The sequence below is a fragment of the Channa argus genome, chromosome 12, assembly GCF_033026475.1.
Source record: "Channa argus isolate prfri chromosome 12, Channa argus male v1.0, whole genome shotgun sequence".
Classification (NCBI taxonomy): domain Eukaryota; kingdom Metazoa; phylum Chordata; class Actinopteri; order Anabantiformes; family Channidae; genus Channa; species Channa argus.
The window spans coordinates 8867905-8890176 of NC_090208.1; the positions used below are offsets into that span (position 1 = coordinate 8867905).

A 22272-nucleotide genomic window follows, 5' to 3' on the forward strand; every position below is an offset into this window, starting at 1 on the left:
AAAAACAAAAGCTTAAAACTCTTACTTGCATTGTCTATCTGCACTAGACTGCTGTCTTGACCTATTGGTGCTGTGAAAACTGTGAAGAAATTGTGAATATTCGTCATTAGTTTTATAACAAGCTTCATGCATATCGGGTTATATAGTCTTGTTCCTAGAGCAACAGATTATTGAACAACTTTATTGTTATGTGACCAGTTCACTTTGTGTCCCCACATTGCACCAGAGGTTCCTTTTTTGCTAGAGAGTGACAAACACCATGAATGTTCTGCTAGAAGTTCAGTCAATGTACATACCTGTTGAGGCCATATAAGTGAGAACACACATGATGAACCCTGCTGCCACCTTCATTTGCTTGGTCAAATCGGTTTGCTGAAGACAACAAATGTTAAACAGCGCAGTTGGCTGTGAAAGTTATTTAGCGTCACTCGATCACAGTTATTAAAATAATGATGCCTGTTCCCTGTTTTCAGTGGACGCAAGCTGGTGTCAAATTTTGATTGGATAAGCTACTGAGGGTGGAAAGAAAACTAGAATGGAATTTGCTTTTGTTGTTTCTTTCAGTTTGGTTTTATTTTCTAAATGCTGTGTGCAAAAGTTTAGTTATCAAATCCAGGGCTGCTGAAGGATATACAAATGGTAAATGGTCTGCACTTATATAGCGCTTTTCTACCTATTGGCACTCAAAGCGCTTTACACTGCTTCTTATTCACCCATTCACACTCACAATCACACACACACACCGGTGGGGGAGCTGCTATGCAGCTGGCCAACACTCACCGGGAGTAACTAAGTTGGGGTTCAGTGTCTTGCTCAAGGACACTTCGACATGTGACCAGAGGAGCCGGGGATTGAACCAACAACTGTGAGATTGGTGGACAACCGCTCTACCTTCCTGCGCCACAGTCGCCCATAATAACTAGTTCTTAGATGACATGTAGGTGTTTAGGCATTTAACAGGTTAATGGAAAATGGCAAATTCATAAATGGTTCTTAGTTCATGTGGTTCCAGTGAAATTTTAGAGAAAGCAACATAATGCACAGCCAATGAAAGCCTCACCTGTTCAGAATAATTATGAATACAATTTGGTATGTAAACGGCTGCTTTGCTGTCTTCAAGGAAATCGTTTTTAAATGAATGTGAGTGCAGACGGCCCGACAGACATGAACTGGAAGAGACTCAAGTGAAAGCACAAAGATGCCATACATAACTAAAAGCCTGCTGGCTGAAACTATTTTATGCTTAAGTGGTCTTATGAAAACCTAACAAACTGCTTGGTTGAAGAATTAGTTGAGCTGACAAAAACCTACAACCCTCAGAGTCTGCACATCGATTAGGACTTGTGGTCGTTTTATTGGGTAGTGGGTGTCCATGACTAAACGTAAAGACAAACGTCTTTTACAGTTTTAACAGCCACCTTTCTTAATCAACATTACAATGTCACCTATTGTTGTGTTGTATTTTTGATTAAAAACATGATACTTCACCTTGTGACACATTTCCCAAAGAATTACTTCTACGTGGCAGAGATTACTAAAAGATAACTGAAATAATTGTTCACCTTCTCTCCTGAAGTCATTTACATATGTTTTTACAAGTTGAATCTTCTTTCATGAATCTTTTTGTCATGACAGCATTCAATCTTTTGGGGTGGGGGTCTAGCAGCTTGGCACATTTTGTCTCGGGAATCTTTGCCCACTGTTCCTTGCAAAAGCTTCTGTTGACTGTTAATTTAACTCTGTCTTCACTGCTTTTTAAACAGTGTGCGGCTGTTTCGCTGCCACCTTCTGTTTGTTTCCAGTTTTCCCCTAAGTGCATTGGCATTATCAGGAGTTACTGTTTATATCTTGTCAGTTTTTACATGTCTGTTATTGCTATTGAACAGTCTCACTCCTGGTTTGTCTTCTCCTGCTTATAGGTACATCACTCTATCCTTCCATCCTTCACTGTTTTATTCAATCCTCTATCCTTTTTCATTCTTTCTCATTTCTTCTTTATAGTCATTCCCCAATATCCAATATTTTGTCTATCTTTAGAACTTACTGTACATGACTCCATCTTTCTGTTTGGAAGGTTCTGTCTGTTTCTGTTTGTTATTAGTGGATATATTTAAAGATTGTTATGAATTTCTGGCCACAATATTTAAAATGATTTTTAAAATTTTTTATTTTTTTTTTGTCCTTTCGGCTTATCCTGTGAGTTCAGGGTCGCCACAGCGGATCATTGTCCGCATGTTTATTTGGCACAGTTTTGGATGCCTGTCCTGACACAACCCTCCCATATTTCTACCGGGCTTGGACTGGCACTGCACAGCTGGGGAAGGGAATGGGCTGTTGGGGATTCAGTGTCTTGCCCAGAGACACTTTGACATATAACCGTAGCCGGGGATCGAACCCAGCAGTCCTTGGACGACTGCCTTTACCGACTAAGCTACAGCCGCCCCACAATCTTTAAAATGAATGAGGTGACTAAATTCTGTTCAGAATAATTATGAATACAATTTGGTATGTAAACGGCTGCTTTGCTGTCTTCAAGGAAATCGTTTTTAAATGAATGTGAGTGTAAAAGTAAAAGTAGAATTCATGGCAGAGCCGCTCTATTGCATTGCATTAGATTGCACAGGTGGTCATAATGTTATGCCTGAGTGCTTGAGTGTAGACAGTCATGAGGACATCCAAACATTACCACCATATATAAAACTTAAACATTTTATTATAAAACCATGACCCTTTATGTGCTGCAATAACACCCTTTACTTTTCTGTGGAACTTGCTCCAGATGTTTAACCTGCTGTATATATATGTTCAGACATGAAAGCCCAACACACTTAGTGAAGTCCCACACTGATAATTGGTAAGAATGTCACATGTCACCACCATCCATCACTCTGACTTATAGTCCACGATTTTCTATGTGTAGAAGTGACTGGTTGTGCAGAGCTCTGGTCTTAGGTGAGAAGCTAATATGTTCAGATAAGGTGATTCTGATGGTCAAGCATGACACGATGAAGGAGGGAGGAAACCAGAAAATCTACCATGAGAGCTTCAACAATTAATCTCTTCTGTGAATGTTTAATGTCTGAAGGTCGGCTGATGGTCGGCCACCATGGAGGCATCGGTCAGTCCAGTCTTTGCAGTGTGTCCTGCTTTAAGGCCAGTAGTCAGATTCCTTTTGGCGGCTTTTTTGCCTGTTCGACTTGTTGAATGATGTGAAAGTGGTAAACTAATTCTGCTTTGTATACAATTTGCAAATCTGCAGTCTCAGGAATTCTGCTTTCTCTTCCTCTAACCCAAGTCAACATGCAGTGCCACAGCCCTGTCCACTGTCGTCTGTGCACTGTGTTCTTTGTGGACCAGATGAAACTTGATGCACCTGGAGATCTTCACTGTAGCTAGTTGTAGTATTTTTACTTGCTCTTGGAGACAATTTCATTGTCATCTTAGCTCCTAGTACCACATTTCTTCATTTGGTTGTGTTGTGGCCTTTTCGCAGGGCCTTTCCTCTGTTGTCAAACTGGTCATTTGTTTTCTGATCCAACTGCATCTGTCCTTCGAGCTCTAAAGGCCATTCTAGATAGAGTTTGTTTGTGCAAAGGCAACAACATAGCAGCAAACTTTCAAGTCTGCTATTTAGTTTTACGCTTGGGATCCAACTTGGTACAGTACCTGCAGATATTAGGTACCAGGATATTTGAGCACTTTACATAATTTGGGGGTTCACTAGTCAATAGAATCACTATTGTTGAGGACTTTACACAGGAGCACTTTTAAGTGTAAATCAGTGTCTCCTGACGTTAATATTATTATATATTTTTTTTAAATTTCAAGCACAGTTTAAGGTTTCATTAATGGGGGCCTTGAATTATTTGCAGATATTTGCAGATTTATTTAAACTTTTGATGGCTATATAGAAAATGTAGGAGTTTAGTGATCTTTCGGTGTAGCGGGTGGCAGAATGTGGTTTGCTTTCAGTTGGCAAAGGCTGTTATTCATCTGTAGAGTTTTCTGCTTGTTACTTCACTGTAACAGCAGAAAGCCGACCAAAGCATTGAGGGAACATTAACCCGGACGTTTAGTTCAAGATTGAGAGGAATATCGCCTTGTCTTCTGATAGCTTCTTCTCGATAAATAAATAGATATATAAAGGATAAATATAACATAAAGAATAAAACAGTGATGTCCCTTTTACTATAAATAATTATAGTAAGAACAGTCTAAAGAGAAAAGGAATTAGGATATTTTTTCAAAACATGTTTACTTCCTTAACATGTGGAGTCTGAGGGCTGAGCTAGAAATGAATCAGCTTTTTAATATTTCTGCTTTGGAGACATTCACAATGTTTATTTACCAAACGATGTTTATTGAAGCCAGTACCAAGAACAGGGACAAAATGTGAAATCTGGCATAAATCATTCAGAAGCAGCAGATGTTAATGTTGACAGGATTTAGGGAATTTATGAACAAATATTATGTTTTTATATCTTGGCGACAGTGACAATGTGCTCTATTATGTGACCACAGTCCAGGAGTGCAAAGGTTGTTACGTCATAGCCAAAAGGACTCAAGGCTGTAGTTGCTACCAAAGGTGCATCAACAAAAGCACTTTTTCAAATAAATGTATAGATATTTGTAAACTTCTGTCTTCACTTTGTAATTATGAATTAAAAAATCTTTAGTATCAGGCTGCAACAAAACAAAATTGAACACAGTGTTTACAGCTTCTGTCACCATGACTGTGTGAACATCCTCAAAGCTAAAATATCAAACCTGGTGGCTCAATGGCTAAACCATCGGTTTGGGATACAGAAGGCCGCAGGATTGAATCCCACCCCACTAGGTGTGGCCCCACCCAGTCACAGAGGGCAACCTCGGTGCCGGAACTAAACCCAGATAAAAAAAAATAGGAGTGTTGTAACAGGAAGGACGTCTGCCTTAACACATGCAAAATCAATGTACGGAGCACGTTCCGCTGTGGAGACCCCTGAAGGGGCAAAGCTTTTGTGTGACTGATTTATCAGTGTTTATTGTCTCTTTAGTTGCAGTAGTTCAACCTGCTGCTTTCTGTTTATGTTTTTATCTCAGAAATTAGGTCACTGTCAGAATCATAACAACTAGTATATTTATAGTGCATGTATCAGTCCATTTACTCTCCCCAGAACAGTCAACACAGGCTGGACTCTGGAGTCTCACCCACATAGACCTGGAAAAAACATAGTCAACCGAAAACACACAGACAAGAGTAATACCCCACTCAACCTGCACAAATACACTAAAAACACTTTTTAATTATTTTTATAGGGTATTTTTATGTTGTTTTTTTTGCCACCAAGACCACCAATGTAGTAGAACGTCTCATGTCCAGTGTTTGGTGATGTCCAGCTTTTATACAATAATGAAATGAATGTATAATTTTCACATTGCTCCTCTCCTTTGAAGACACTGGCAAACGACTTCTGAGACACAGGTGGGATAAGCACAGGAATTACTCAAGTACTTGTTTCCTGTTCATTCACCTGACGTCTCAGAAATGAAGTAAGCTCTGGGTACAGAGGTTTGTGGTTTCATCTCCTGTACTAATCAAAGAGCAGCTAAGAGAAATAATTTATTCTCTGGAAAAACCACAGGTCTTTAAAGGGAGGGTGAACTGAGAAAGACTGTTTACAGAGCTAGTAAATGTCTTAATTCATTGTAGAATAAGGCTAGTATTCATCCATTCATCCATAATCTGTAACCTCTTATTCTGTTGGTTGGAGTCTATCCTGCTGTCAACACTGGGCAGGTCACCAGTCTATCTCGAGGCCAAAGACATGAATGTTGATTGGTGACTGTAAATTATCTGTACAAGTGAATATGAGTGTGGATCTTTGTCTATCTGTGTATGTCTCTCTGTGTTGGACCTGAGACAAACTGGAGACCTGCCCCGGGTGGACTACACCTCCCGCCCACAGACAGCTAGGAAAGTGACACTACTCAGAATAAGTGGCTAGAGATAAAAGATGTACTGATGGAAATGCAAATACATTTAAGAAACAACATCACACTACAGGTGGGAGTGGCCTGGTACCACACCTCTAGTGAATATATAAAAACCAGACTTCGTTCATAGTTTCACTTAAAATCTGAGCTTCATTTACACAGTTTGCTTTAAGTTACTGTTTAGAATAAGACGACACCTGAACTATCTGTTGTGGAAGATTTCAAGAAGCTTTAAGAAGGTAAGTGGGTTTTCTTGTTCTATTTTACAACAAAGTATTGATTATTAAATGCATAAATACTGAGTCGAGGTGAAATCTCTCCTCTGTTACTAAACTGACAACACATCCATCCTCACACTCAGTAAACACACTGCATTAGATAATTTGTGTGTAACGAACTCAGATTGACACCAAGATGTTCAAATAACACAGCTTCAACATAAACCTGCTTTCATTTTCATTTGATACAGTTCAGTATGAGGACAGATTTACACACATCTGAGAATTTGATTGATTTGTAAAATGTCAGAATTTTCACCATGTATGTTTTTAATGGCACCAGTATGAAACGGTTATGTATTTGTATAGAAACCATCAGAGGTGTCACTTTTTCGTTAAGTTATTTTTTAATCCAGACACAGGACAACTGATTATCTGACAAACATAAGTCACTAAACCAAAGAAGCACATACAGGATGTACTGTTAGACGGATAATCACAGTTTTACTGTCAGCTAATATTGTAATTACAGATTAATGGTAACAGGGAAGAACAAAAACAAAAAGCAATTAGACAAAGTAAAAACTGACAAGATAAATATCTGAAAGTTATTCAGTGGCAACTCTGTGTGAAAGACACATTTTAACAGGGTATTTATTACAATTCAAATGTAACCTTCCCAAATTCTAGCAACAAGATAATTCATGTTCCACATGTGAGAGGATGCTTTTCTTATTAGCACAGTGAAGCTTGTAACACAATGAATTATAATAATTTCTTTTAAGATTGTCATTAAGGAGCAGTACACTGTAAAAGCAGAGCTCCAGAATTATATTTGCTACTAGTAGTAAATGAAGAAAATGTGGTTCACCTGTAGATGTTCGGTTAAATGTGGTGAATCAATGTGAGACAAAGGGGTTTGAAAATATAGACATATTGGAAAAATTACACATAACAGTCTTAAGTTTATCCTAAAAATTATAATAAATACCTAATAATATGATTTATGTGGAGCTGGGAAAACACCAACTGTCATGGTCCCAGTGCACTTCCTCCCTTTGGACTTTTATTTTGTGGCCCCTTCTCCCCACTTCCTGTGCCTAGTTCTGTTCTTTAGCTTTACCTTCGGTTTCCCTCGTTGTTTGCACCTGTTCCCCTCAATTTTTAAGTCCAGTCTTCCCCAAACTTCCCTGCCAGATCCTCGTCGTTGTTCAACTCATAGTCACTGCTCTGAACTCTTTGTTAACCTGATTGTTAGAATCCTGGTTCTTGTTTTCTGGACTCTGTGTATCAGCATCCTTTGGTCTGAGGTTTGGTGAATTTCTGTTGATTAGTTTCTTTAGTGTTTTCCGTTTTTGTTTAGTAGTGGATGTTCCTAGTCCATGTCTTATTTGTTTTTGGTGTATCTCTGTTTTGTTAGTTTCCTTAGCCTTTCCCCGTGTGTTCATTTGTTTAGTAGCATATGTCTTTTACCCGTGTCCCATTTCATTTGGTGTATTTCAGTTTGTTAGTCTCCTAGTTTTTTTCCTGTGTATTCATTTAGATTTATTCTTTCAGATCCCAATTTATCCCCGAACCTTTTGTGTTAATTTTGGTAAATTATGTTTCCCTTTTGTTGTCAATGTTAGTTCTACTGTCATCTTGTTTTCTATTAATTCAACTCCCCTCGTGTTTGGTGCAGTGGATAGTTTGTGTTAGTCTTAACCTGTTGTGAACCTGTTGTTCGTACCCTCCTGGTAGGGGCGATTTCTGTTTGTCATTAAGTTCTTGTCAATAAAAGCCTTTTGTTTAGTTTTGTTAAGTTCAGTCAATCGCACAGTCCCCTCTCCTAATCGTGACACTAACTTTGTGTTGCAGTTAAATAAAGAATCATTTTTTCTCATTTCTACAACTACTGATGCTTTAAATTGCTAATTGTAGCCTTAAGCAAAGCCTGAGTGCTTCCTACATCTTAATGTAACATAGTCAGTATGTGTTTCCAGTGACTGTATCTGTTCGAAAATCACATGACTTCATTTTACACGTGTGATTTAGTGTCAAATATTTACAAACAAAACAAAATTTACTTCATTATTTTGTTTGAAACAAACTATATGTGTAGTTGTGTCAAGTAAATTATTTGATTCTTTTTTTTCTCCTCCGATCAAGCTTGTGATGATGATATCCCTGCAGACGTGGTGTCTCCTGTCCCTCTCTGTCCTCCTCCTCCTGTCCATCGATCCAACAGAAACTGAAGTGGTGCGGTCGATGTCAGACTGTGAGGGGTTTCTTCTTAATGAAAATCCCCCACAGATCCCAGGCATCTTGATTGATGGCAAAATTATGGACAAAAACCGATACAAAATCCTCTGCCAGACTTATAAGAACCAGACAAGGTTTGTGACGCTCTATGACATCACAAACAAGGTCCCAGTGTTTTCTGCTTACAGGTCCGGAGGGGCAACAGATAAAAGACCGGAGATATTTTGGAAGAAAGAACCACAGGTGTGTTTTTCCTTCTTTGATCAAAAGAGCATTGTTGAACCTGTTTATACCAGCACAATGTGGGTTCTGTCAGACTAGAGGGGGAAAAAAATAAAATTTTCATTTTACCAGTTTAACTAGTTCCGTTTTGATTTGATTTTATAACACAATTGAATTTTAATCACTGGTTTGTGTATTTCTACAGAAAGATCTATTAAAAATGTAACAGGGATTATTTTACAATTTTAAATAAACTAAATAAACAATAAAATTTATGAAATATGAACTTTTCATCAGTAACACTGAGTTTCTGATTCTTATTTCTGATTGTTTCACATTTTGCAGCTTGAAAAAAGAGACCCCATGTCCAACATGTGGGATGGTGTATACAAGAACCAGGCCGCTGACAATGATTACAAAAATACCACAATCTATGAAAGGGGACAATTATATCCATCTGCTCATGCATTTAATCAAAGTGATAAAGTGTCAACGTTCACTCTGACAAATGTTGTACCACAAATTAAATCTTTCAATAGGCGAAGCTGGATGAAAATGGAGAGCTGTGTCAGATGTGTCCTTCAAACGTACTGTAGCATCAACAATGATAATGTCCTTGAAGGATTTGTTGTGACCGGTGCAAAACCTGGTACAGAGACCTTGAACCAAAGGGTTAATATTCCCTCAGTGCTCTGGTCAGCGTTCTGCTGTTACAGTAAAAACAAGAACAAGTGGCTAGCAAGTGCACACTGGGGAAACAACACTGCAGGAAACTCTACATCTAAATATCTGGAGACAAAGACTTTGAAAGAACTTCATCAAGAATTGAACATTGAGGCATTTCCCAATTCACCACAGTGTCCTCTTAATGAAACGGTTTCTGAATTTTACCCTGAATTTAGTTGTGATAAGAACTGCCACTGCCCACCCCAAGCTTTAACCACAACTGCCCCTCCTACTACTCCTTCAACTACTGCTGTTGCCACTTTGAGCACCAATATATCTACGACCACAGTCCCAACAACTACTTCTTCTACAAGAGTTACTAATGCATCTGTTCCTGTAGATGTAGGTAGTAGTGTGCTGGAAAGTGTTTTTAGGTGGCTGTTAGTTATACTGGAATATGCACTTGGAAGTATAAAGGTGGCTTATCCAGAAGTTCCTGTTACATCTCAAAATGTAACTACAACAACTTCCGCTTTTGCTTCCACACTTGGCCAAACGACTACACCAACTTTCACTTACTCAGCTACAGCTCATCCTACTTTCAGCACCACCACACCTACAACTACAGAAACACAAACAGCTAATTTTACATTAATAAGCACTGTCTCCAATATCACAGCACCTCCACAATCAAACATCACTGCCAATGAAACGACCACCACAGCACCTCCACAATCAAACATCACTGCAGATGAAACAACCGCCACAGCACCTCCACAATCAAACGTCACCACCAACAAAACGACCATCACAGTTACTGTCAATGACACAATAACCACCTTTTCTACAGCCACGGAGTCCCAAACAAAACTACCCAGACACCCCAGTTCCCACATAAAGCTTTCCACAGTAAAACCACAAGGTCATAAAATTAAGGAACCTGTGTTGGAAGCTGAGGAAAGATCTATTGGATCTAGCAGGACACCCCAGGTCTGAGAAGTATGCAACTCGATATTAACACATACATAAATTCTTATGAACCTGAGTGATGACATGATTAGGTGGTTTTGGCCCCAATACCAATTTCAGTCCTTTAGTAGAGAAATATCTACTCATACCAAGTTTTAACTCAAACCTAAAGTCCAGTATGCAATACTTTGTAATTTATCGATTTGTCTCCTCGCACCTTTGCTGAGTGTACTTCACTTTTAGATCACTGTCGTAAATACAGTAACTGTCATGGTTTGAATCCTCCTCATCAATAACAGTACGTCTCCTCTTGTTTACGAGCTGAAGCTGTTACTGAAACAGACGCCAAAATGTACTTAAATGGACGTAAATATTACGTACATCTGTACGTAAATATTAATTTCCATATTGAGGTGAAAAACTAGTGATACTTTGATCCTTCCTGTCATACATTTTAATCATGTTTATTTTTCTTATATTGGATTTTGAAATCGGACACATTCAGTCTGTTAATGATTTTTTTTTTCCTTTTTATCATGATCTCTCATTTCTGAGGAGTTGATTACTCATATTTTTATTTTTCTCATCTTTGATTTTATTACATGGATTATTGTTTAACTCTGATTTGAACTGAACCATATATTAATAGATAAGTACTATTTGTATTGATTGATTAGCTGTGATTTTGATCTACAGAAATGGTTATTCAACCCATGATGTTTTCTGAATGAACCTGAAATCAGTTCTAGTTATTCATGTATAACATTACACTTTTATAACCAGCAGCATTAGGGCTGAAATGTCTTTTTATGTTTAGAGCAGAAACTTTGTGTGTTCTACTTACAAGTATAATAAATATATAATAAATATACTCTTTAGAGAACAAGTAGTCAGCCTTGATTGTCTCACATTGTTTCAAATACGTTCAGTGATGGTCTTAGAGATTTTTAGGACGCAATAAAAAAAAAAAAATCCAAAAATTGTTTTTGTCTGATTCTGATTTTCCTTCAGAAAACAAACGGCAAATCAGTCACTCAACATCTCCCAGTCTGTCTCTTACTGCCATATTTATATCATTTAGGCTGTTTTACATCCCCTTCCTCTTTGAATTAGTGTCACCAGCTGTAAACAAGCTTATAAGTCATCTGTACATATATGCAAAAAAACTATGCTATGTCACAATCTTCATGGTCTCTTACAAATTAGAAATCAATTGTGAGTTCATGGTCTGTCATAAGTCTAAATATCTTATAAGGTTAAAAAGAGAATACAGTTAAGTGAAACAATTCATATGTTTGTAACTAATTGGAGTCAAAACAATCAGAGTCAGTATCTAAAAATGTGTGAGTACTTTAGTGCTTCAGTTTCACATTATTAGTTTCATCCTTTCTTGTTTTGTGAAAAGTCTCTTTCAGTTATCTGCAAAGTTTCCTTAATCCACTAGTTTGGGATCGATTGCTCTTGTCTCCAATCATACTGGCCAGCCTATTGAGAATGAAGAGGGGTGTCCAAAACATATCTCATAATGCACTCTGTTGACATGTTCCTTTATTACGTATAATGAACAGTAGTTTATTTTCACTTAGTCCCACACACACTGTCCTTCATGGTGGAGAAATACTCAAATATTAAATATTATTCCAGAAATGAAAACAGTCCCCAATAAATGGACTGTTTCCTCCTTTCTGATTACTTTCAAACATGTCAAAACATGGCACTGTGGATATTTTTTCAGACTCAAATGTCAACTATCATTGGTTAAATACACGATGGAAGAGATGATGTGATGTTTAGAGACTGATGAACAGAAAATGTCCACGAGGGAATGGACGGAAATGTAAACTAAAGCTTGATTGATGGAGGGATGTTTACCGTGACTAAAACAGGATGGAGAGGTAAAATTTCCTGTAAAGGGAAGATAGAGAATTAAGGAGAAGAACAATGAAGGGATTGAGGAAGGTTGGACAGACACACGATGCAGGGATGAAAAGATGTCAACAGTTATTCTGGTTTTCTCAGGTGTAATAAAGAGTCATATTGACCAGATTGACCTTTCTGAATATTTAAAAACACCTAAAACCTAAATTTTACTAAACTAAAATCTTTGTTTCTCTGTCTGCTGCTGTGGCAGTATCTGAAGAAACTGTTATTTTATTTCTGTCAGATTTTACAAGAACTGTTTCTTTGGTGTTACTGAATTTCTTCAACTCTTAAATACTAAATACATGTTCAGACATAAAAGTCCCACACTGATAATTGTTGAGAAGGTGTTGTTAAAAAAGAAATTGGACATTTTTTCCCAAAACAAACAGCTATAAATACATTTTTATTGCCTTTACATGTAGAGTCTGAGGTCTGAGGTGAAAATGAACCAGCTTTTTAATATTTCTGTGTTGGAGATGTTCACTATGTTATATTTACCAAACAAACAGTGAAGTGACAAAATTGTTTTGTCGGTTTGGGATAAAGAAGGCCGCAGGATTGAATCCCACCCCACTAGATGTGGCCCCACCCAGTCACTGAGGGCAACCTCGGTGCCAGAACTAAACCCAGATAAAAAAAAACATAGGAATGTTGTAACAGGAAGGACATCCGTCTTAACACATGCCAAATCAATGTGCGGAGCACATTCCGCTGTGGAGACCCCTGAACGGGCAAAGCTTTTGTGTGACTGATTTATCAGTGTTTATTGTCTCTTTAGTTGCAGTAGTTCAACCTGCTGCTTTCTGCTTATGTTTTAATCTCATAAATTAGGTCACTGTCAGAATCATAACAACTAGTATATTTATAGTGCATGTATCAGTCCATTTACTCTCCCCAGAACAGTCAACAGAGGCTGGACCACACAGACCTGAAAGAAACACAGTGGACCAAAAAGTCAGACATGACTAATATACCACCCACCTGATGATCTGTGCATCACTGCACCGAGGGGGCAACTGGAGAGCACCTGCACAGATACACTAAAAACACTTTAAAAATAAAAATAATGATGGAAAGGTTACAAATGAGTAAGTATGCCAGCAATGTAGTAAAACATCTCATGTCCAGTGTTTGGTGATGTCCAGCTTTTATACAATACTGAAATGAATGTATCATTTTCACATTGCTTCCCTCATTTGAAGCCACTGGGAAACGACTTTTGAGACATGGGTGGGATTAGCACAGGAATTACTCAAGTACTTGTTTCCTGTTCGGTCTTAGAAATGAAGTAAGCTCTGGGTACAGAGGTTTGTGGTTTCATCTCCTGTACTAATCAAAGAGCAGCCAAGAGAAATTATTTATTCTCTGGAAAAACCACAGGTCTTTAAAGGGAGGGTGAACTGAGAAAGACTGTTTACAGAGCTAGTAAATGTCTTAATTCATTGTATAATAAGGCTAGTATTCATCCATTCATCCATAATCTGTAACCTCTTATAATGTTGCTTGGAGTCTATCCTGCTGTCAACACTGGGCAGGTCACCAGTCTATCTCGAGGCCAAAGACATGAATGTTGATTGGTGACTGTAAACTATGTGTAGGTGTGAATGTCACTGTGAATATTTGTCTATCGGTGTATGTCTCTCTGTGTTGGACCTGAAACAGCCTGGAGACTCACTCACAGCTGGCACAGACTCCAGACTCCAGACTCCAGCTCCCCACCCCAGTGACCCTACTCATTAGAAGTGGCTACAGATAATGGATGGACGGATGGAAATGCAAATACATTTAAGAAACAACATCACAACTACAGGTGGGAGTGGCCTGGTACCACACCTCTAGTGAATATATAAAAACCAGACTTTGTTCATAGTTTCACTTAAAATCTGAGCTTCATTTACACAGTTTGCTTTAAGTTACTGTTTAGAATAAGACGACACCTGAACTATCTGTTGTGGAAGATTTCAAGAAGCTTTAAGAAGGTAAGTGGGTTTTCTTGTTCTATTTTACAGCAAAGTATTGATTATTAAATGCATAAATACTGAGTCGAGGTGAAATCTCTCCTCTGTTACTAAACTGACAACACATCCATCCTCACACTCAGAAAACACACTGCATTAGATAATTTGTGTGTAACGAACTCAGTTTGGCACCAAGATGTTCAAATAACACAGCTTCAACATAAACCTGCTTTCATTTTCATTTGATACAGTTCAGTATGAGGACAGATTTACACACATCTGAGAATTTGATTGATTTGTAAAATGTCAGAATTTTCACCATGTATGTTTTTAATGGCACCAGTATGAAACGGTTATGTATTTGTATAGAAACCATCAGAGGTGTCACTTTTTCGTTAAGTTATTTTTTAATCCAGACACAGGACAACTGATTATCTGACAAACATAAGTCACTAAACCAAAGAAGCACATACAGGATGTACTGTTAGACGGATAATCACAGTTTTACTGTCAGCTAATATTGTAATTACAGATTAATGGTAACAGGGAAGAACAAAAACAAAAAGCAATTAGACAAAGTAAAAACTGACAAGATAAATATCTGAAAGTTATTCAGTGGCAACTCTGTGTGAAAGACACATTTTAACAGGGTATTTATTACAATTCAAATGTAACCTTCCCAAATTCTAGCAACAAGATAATTCATGTTCCACATGTGAGAGGATGCTTTTCTTATTAGCACAGTGAAGCTTGTAACACAATGAATTATAATAATTTCTTTTAAGATTGTCATTAAGGAGCAGTACACTGTAAAAGCAGAGCTCCAGAATTATATTTGCTACTAGTAGTAAATGAAGAAAATGTGGTTCACCTGTAGATGTTCGGTTAAATGTGGTCAATCAATGTGAGACAAAGGGGTTTGAAAATATAGACATATTGGAAAAATTACACATAACAGTCTTAAGTTTATCCTAAAAGTTATAATAAATACCGAATAATATGATTTATGTGGAGCTGGGAAAACACCCACTTTGTGTTGCAGTTGGTAAATGGTAAATATCAAGCAGTTAAATAAAGAATCATTTTTTCTCATTTCTACAACTACTGATGCTTTAAATTGCTAATTGTAGCCTTAAGCAAAGCCTGAGTGCTTCCTACATCTTAATGTAACATAGTCAGTATGTGTTTCCAGTGACTGTATCTGTTCGAAAATCACATGACTTCATTTTACACGTGTGATTAAGTGTCAAATATTTACAAACAAAACAAAATTTACTTCATTATTTTGTTTGAGCAAAACAAAAACCAACTGTATGTGTAGTTGTGTCAAGTAAAATATTTGATAAATTTTTTTCTCCTCCGATCAAGCGTGTGATGATGACGTCCCTGAAGACGTGGTGTCTCCTGTCCCTCTCTGTCCTCCTCCTCCTGTCCATCGCTCCAACAGGAACTGAAGTGGTGCAGTCGATGTCAGACTGTGAGGGGTTTCTTCTTAATGAAAATCCCCCCCAGATCCCAGGCATCTTGATTAATGGCAACATCCAGGACCAGAAGCGATACAAAATCATCTGCCAGACTTATAAGAACCAGACAAGGTTTGTGACGCTGTACGACACCAATAACAAGATCCCAGTGTTTTCTGCTTACAAGTACAGAGGAGAAGGACCATTAGATGAAGACATGAAAAGACAGAATGTCCCTTGGAAGATAGAGCCACAGGTGTGTTTTTTCCTTTTCTTTTGATCAAAACATGATTGTTGTTTAATCACTGGTTTGTGTATTTCTACAGAAAGATCCATTAAATAATGTAACAGGAGGATTATTTTACAGTTTTAAATAAGGAAAATAAAGAATTGAATTTATGAAATCTGAACTTTTCATCAGTAACACTCTGATTCTAATTTCTGATTGTTTCACATTTTGCAGCTTGAAGAAAGAGACTCCATGTCCAACATGTGGGATGATGTATACAAGAACCAGGCCAGTAACAATGATTACATAAATAACCTAGGCTATAATAGGGGACATTTATTTCCATATTCCCATGCATTTGATCAAGATCAAAAAAACTCAACGTTCACTCTGACAAATGTAGTTCCGCAAGCGATCACTTTTAACAATGGGAGCTGGGCAAAAATGGAGAGTTGTGTCAAATGTGTCCTGCAAAAGTACTGCATTAACAATGATAATGTCCCTGAAGGATTTGTTGTGACCGGTGCAAAACCTGTTACAGAGACCTTGAACACATGGGTTAATATTCCCTCAGTGCTCTGGTCAGCGTTCTGCTGTTACAGTAAAAACAAGAACAAGTGGCTAGCAAGTGCACACTGGGGAAACAACACTGCAGAAGACTCTAAATCTAAATATCTGGAGACAAAGACTTTGGAAGAACTTCATCAAGAATTGAGCATTGAGGCGTTTCCCAATTCACCACAGTGTCCTCTTACAGAAACTGTTTCTGAATTTTACCCTGAAATTAAGAAGAACTGCAAGTGTCCACTCCAAGCCCCAACCACAACTGCCCCTCCTACTACTCCTTCAACTACTGCTGCTGCCACTGTGAGCACCATTATATCTACGACCACAGTCCCAACAGCTACTCCTTCAACTACTGCTGCTGCCACTTTGAGCACCAATATATCTACGACCACAGTCCCTCCAACTACTCCTTCAACTACTGCTGCTGCCACTTTGAGCACCAATATATCTACGACCACAGTCCCTCCTACTACTCCTTCAACTACTGCTGCTGCCACTTTGAGCACCAATATATCTACGACCACAGTCCCAACAACTACTACTTCTACAAGAGTTACTAATGCATCTGTTCCTGTAGATGTAGGTAGTAGTGTGCTGGAAAGTGTTTTTAGGTGGCTGTTAGTTATACTGGAATATGCACTTGGAAGTATAAAGGTGGTTTATCCAGAAGTTCCTGGTACATCTCAAAATGTAACTACAACAACTTCCCCTTTTGCTTCCACACTTGGCCAAACCACTACAACAATTTTCAATTACTCAGCTACAGCTCATCCTACTTTCAGCACCACCACACCTACAACTACAGAAACACCAAAAGCTAATTTTACATTAACAAGCACTGTCTCCAATATCACAGCACCTCCACAATCAAACGTCACTGTCAATGACACAATAACCACCTTTTCTACAGCCACAGAGTCCCAAACAAAACCACCCAGACACCCCAGTTCCCGCAGAAAGCTTTCGACAGTAAAACCACAAGTTCATAAAACTGAGGAACCTGTGTTGGAAGCTGAGGAAAGATCTATTGGATCTGGCAGGACACCTCAGATCTGAGAAGTATGCAACTCGATATTCACACAAACATAAAATCTTATGAACATGAGTGATGACCTGATTAGGTGGTTTTGGTCCCAATACCAATTTCAGTCCTTTAGAAGAGAAATATCTACTCATACCAAGTTTTAACTCAAACTCCCAATATGCAATACTTTGTAATTTATTTATTTGTCTCCTCGCACCATTGCTGAGTGTACTTCACTTTTAGATCACTGTCGTAAATACAGTAACTGTCATGGTTTGAATCCTCCTCATCAATAACAGTACGTCTCCTCTTGTTTACGAGCTGAAGCTGTTACTGAAACAGACGCCAAACTGTGATGTCGACTGACATGTTATTTTACACTATTTTATATGAGGGGGGTCCAAACATAAGACAACAAAGACATTCAAAAGGGGGTTAAAAACAAATGAACAGTGCGAATGCCAGAAAGTCACGGAAGCAAAGCTGTGAACAATGAGGCACAGGCTGCTTCATACTGTCTGTGATGAGTTGGTGCACTGAAGATGAGTGGGTGGGGCACGGGTGGGGCATGGGTGGGGCAAGCAGAATTGGAGGGAAAACAGAACAAAGTGTAAAGACAAAACTAAGCCAGAGAAGAGACGATTCACTGTTGGTTTTTAAAATCTGTATGATGACTGTGTGATTGGTTGTCACAATCACAATGTGATTGGTTTCATTTTGACCTAAATTATCCTTTAATTATCTTTTAAATTCTCACCAGCAAGTACAAGCCAGTCTGATATTTAGTGGCTTGTTGTTCTTGGATTGTGTTGCTGGTTAACTGTAAAGCTCAGCAGTACAGAGCCCCAGAATGAAAACTGCAGCAGTAGAGTAAAACTCTAAGATTCCTTAAGCTTCACTTAGATGTTTATTTTCCTTATTACAGTAGAACTTTCTCTGGTTTGACATTAATTTCCATGTTGAGGTGAAAAACTTATAGCCATACTTTGATCCTTCCTGTCATACATTTTAATCATGTTTATTTTTCTTATATTGGATTTTGAAATCAGACACATTCAGTCTGTTAATGATTTTTCCTTTTTATCATGATCTCTCTGTTTATTTCTCATATTTTTATTTTACTAATCTTTGATTTATTACTATTGTACTATTGTACTATACTATTATTATTATTATTGTTATAATAATAGTACTACTACTGATAGTACTACTTGGTTATTCAACCCATGATGTTTTCTGATTGCATCTGAAATCAGTTCTAGTTATTCATGTATAACATTACACTTTTAAAACCTCCAGCATTAGGGCTGAAATGTCGTATTACGTTTAGAGCAGAAATTTTGTCTCTTCTACTTACAAGTATAATAAATATATAATAAATATACTCTTAAGAGGACAAGTAGTTGTCTCACATTGTTTTAAATACATTCAGTGACGGTCTTAGAGATGTTCAGGACACAATAAAAAAATTAATAATTATGCAAACATGGTTGTTTGTGTCTGATTCTGTTTTTCCTTCAGAACACAAATAGCAGATCACTTTCTGGATGGTAAGCAACTGCATCCAAAAGGTGTTTGTGAGCTGCTCAGCTGCTTTTAGACGCCGACAACAAAGAACGACAATACATTGGCGTGTTCAATATTCAATATCTCAATAGCGAAAGAGAATAAGAGACTTTGGTTCAGAACCATGGATAGTTCATTAGGAGGTCTGATGATACATTCATGTACAGCTGGGGAAAATGTTTTAGAAAAGTTTAAAATCACACTAAGGAACAATATTTTATTGCTCTAGAATTCCTTAATGTTAATTTAAGTGTGTTGTTGATGGAAACTGTTGTTTAACAAAACATAGTAGTATTGAAATATTATGTAAATAAAAGTCCAATATTACTTTAATCATCTAATGTAGCAAAAGTGTTTGTAAGTCATTATTTATTACTTTTATTAATTTGAATTTATGTTTCCAACAACTAGTAAGTTTTCAAATAATTTTAGTGGAATAAAAAGTACAAAATGGGAACATTATTTTCATGTGAGCAAAGGTTTTGGAACATGTGACTGACAGGTGGGTTTTGTTACCCAGGTGTGTCCTATGACATTGATAGTTCAAACAATAAATAGCACTGAATGTCTATTCAGACTGCATTTATGCTTAAGAGGTGTAACCAGCATGAAAACCGGAGAGCTGTCTGTGGGTGAAGAACAACCAACCAATTGTGAAGCTGAGATAAGATGAAAAATCAATCAGAGCTATTGCACAAACATTGGCCATAGACAGTACATCCATTTGGTGTACTAAGTAAAATTTTCCGAACGAGTAGACCAAGGAAACAACTGTTAGCTACATCAGCGACAGACAATTCCTTGGACGTCCTTGTGCTCTGACATGCACTGTTAACTGTGGGACCTTATATAGACAGGTGTATGCTTTTCCAAATCATGTCCAATCAACTGAATTTCCCACAGGTGGACAACAATCAGGTTGTAGGAACATCTCAAAGATGATCAGTGGAAACAAAATCCACCAGAGCTTAATTTTCAGTGTCATGGCAAAGTCAACACTGTTGTGTTGCTGCTTTGGATTTGGTCTGTTTCCCATTCAGCCTCCTAGACATTTTCTGTGAGTGCATGTTTCAGGTTTACTGTTTATATCTGCTCTTGGGCATTTTTAGTTTGTGTACATTTTTGGTTAATTGTTCATTCCTGCTCCTAATCTTTCTTTCTTGAATGCACATTTTTGTCAGGATCTCGACCTCATTTCCACTTCCTGCCCAGGACTTTTATTTTATAGCCCCATTTACCTGCTTCCTGGCTCATGTTTTGTTAATCATTCTGATTGTTTTCACCTGTTCCCTGGTTCATTTATACCCAGCTCTCCCCACAGTCCCCTCCCAGATCCTCTGTCTAACTCTTTTACAGTGCACCTTGCTCCCTGGTTTGCCTGACAAGTGTTTTTTGGGATTCCCAGTTCTTGTTTTTGAACTCTGTTCCCTGTCCGAGGTTTGGTTTGTTCTGTTTTGGATTCTGTTTAGTTATCTCTGCTATATATTCTCGTTTTTAATCTGTGCCACCTGTCATGTTTTTTCGTTTCCTCCTCCCAGGATTGAGTTTATGTTAGCCCTTTAGCTTTTTTGATTACTAAACCTGGTTATCAGTTTACTCCCTCTCACCGTCTCTTCATCTGGGTCCGTCTTTATTCAAAATTGTGACAGTTTGGTTTATCATTTGTATCTGCTTCCTGTTTTCTTTGTGTAATGTGTCTGTTTCCCTTGTATATAATTCCTTAGTTTATATATTCACTAACCCTAATTTCTGTATTGTGTTTTGGTTTCTTTTTCTGGTTTAGTTTAGTTTTTCAGCTACCTGCATCATGTTTATCCTATCACCCTTTTAGGAGTAGTTTCCTTTGAGTTGTCTCCTTAATAAAGCCCACTTTTATGAGGGTACCCTCTTTCACCATCTCTTCACCTGGGTCCATGAAGATTACATTATAAAATAATTTACACTGTTGATTAAGACTTTGGAAATGAACAAACTTTATATTCCTTTGAAATTCTCTTTCGTATATAACAAATAAAATATCACAGGCCCCAAAAAACAACACATTGATAAACCTTTGGTGATATTTTGAGAAATAGTGTGGCTGCAGAACAACTCAGTCAACCAGAGTCTCATTTGTCTTTCTGTGATTTGATCTGTGTGCAGATGTTATCTCTGTAATTACAATAACATGTTGATCAGGACTCTGATTAAGAGAGAGCTCCCTCAAACAGCAGACATTTCATCACAAATTCTTCATAGATAAAGGACAACAGTACGGACAGTTGTTGTATAGTGTCAGTAAAGTCATGTGTATGTATCATTGTTTTACATACAGTTGTAGTTTACTCAGCCTTGAGAAGAAAAGACAAATGACCAAAGACGAGCAGCAGCTCTATTCTACACTACAATTATGAATAATTAATATTGTAGAATATATATTTTATTACATTAGCTCTTTATTCAGTAAGATAAAATGATTAAAACTATTTTTTAGTTTATTTTTCAAATGTTGCCTTTGTCTGTTGTCTGTTTCAAAAAAATGTTTCAACAGCAGGTTCTGCTTTATATATTTACAGCCCAGTGTGAAATAGGGTTTATTTGAGTCAAACTGTATGAACTTGCGTTTAGCTTGGTCCAGTTCCTGTTTCAGTAAATACTCTGCAGTTTTATTTGGGTCTTTGGTTGGTCACAGCAGAGGTGTTAAATAGGAAAATCCCATAACAACCTAACAAGGTAAAAAAGTCATACATTTTAGCAATAATACTCTTCATATTACACATGTGGCCTGGTGGATCAGTGGGTAGAGCATCAGGTTGGGATGCAGAAGGCTGCGGGATCGAATCCCACCCCACCAGGTGTGGCCCCTCCAAGCCATCAAAGGCTGCTTTGGTGCCAGTCTGGAGCCTGGATAAAATGGGAGGATTGCAGCAAGAAGGGCATCCAGCTTAAAAAAACTCATGTCAAATCAACATGCAGAACATGTGGTGACCCCTAAGGGATAAGCTGAAAGCTGTTGATCTTTGACTCTTCATATTCTCTTCATACTCTTCATTAGTTTGGGATGCTTCACCAGCATTCCCACCACCAATTCCCTGACAGTTGTTAAGAAAAGACTAAAAGTAGACCCCACCCTGGACAGCAGAAGCAACCTCAACCCAGATCAGATCTGCTCCCTTCTGGGCTTGTGTCTGAACACCACATTATCTATCTACAGAGGTGACTTCTACAGACAGAATGATGGTGGGCCATTGGATTCTCCAGTGTCACCTAT

General features: G+C 37.8%; 2 protein-coding genes across 2 annotated transcripts; both read left to right on the forward strand.

Annotated features, from left to right (window-relative positions):
• Positions 1-6082: 6082 nt before the first annotated feature.
• Positions 6083-11181, forward strand: LOC137137761 (uncharacterized). The gene is made up of 3 exons (XM_067524406.1): positions 6083-6215; positions 8343-8678; positions 9003-11181. Exons 2-3 carry the CDS (start codon positions 8349-8351, stop codon positions 10317-10319), a joined length of 1647 nt encoding a protein of 548 aa, XP_067380507.1. The 5' UTR covers positions 6083-6215; positions 8343-8348; the 3' UTR covers positions 10320-11181.
• A 2898-nt stretch (positions 11182-14079) lies between these two features.
• Positions 14080-19203, forward strand: LOC137137759 (uncharacterized). The gene is made up of 3 exons (XM_067524403.1): positions 14080-14194; positions 15542-15892; positions 16100-19203. The coding sequence occupies exons 2-3, from the start codon at positions 15548-15550 to the stop codon at positions 17486-17488; spliced, it is 1734 nt and encodes a 577-aa protein (XP_067380504.1). The 5' UTR covers positions 14080-14194; positions 15542-15547; the 3' UTR covers positions 17489-19203.
• The last annotated feature ends 3069 nt before the right edge of the window (positions 19204-22272 follow it).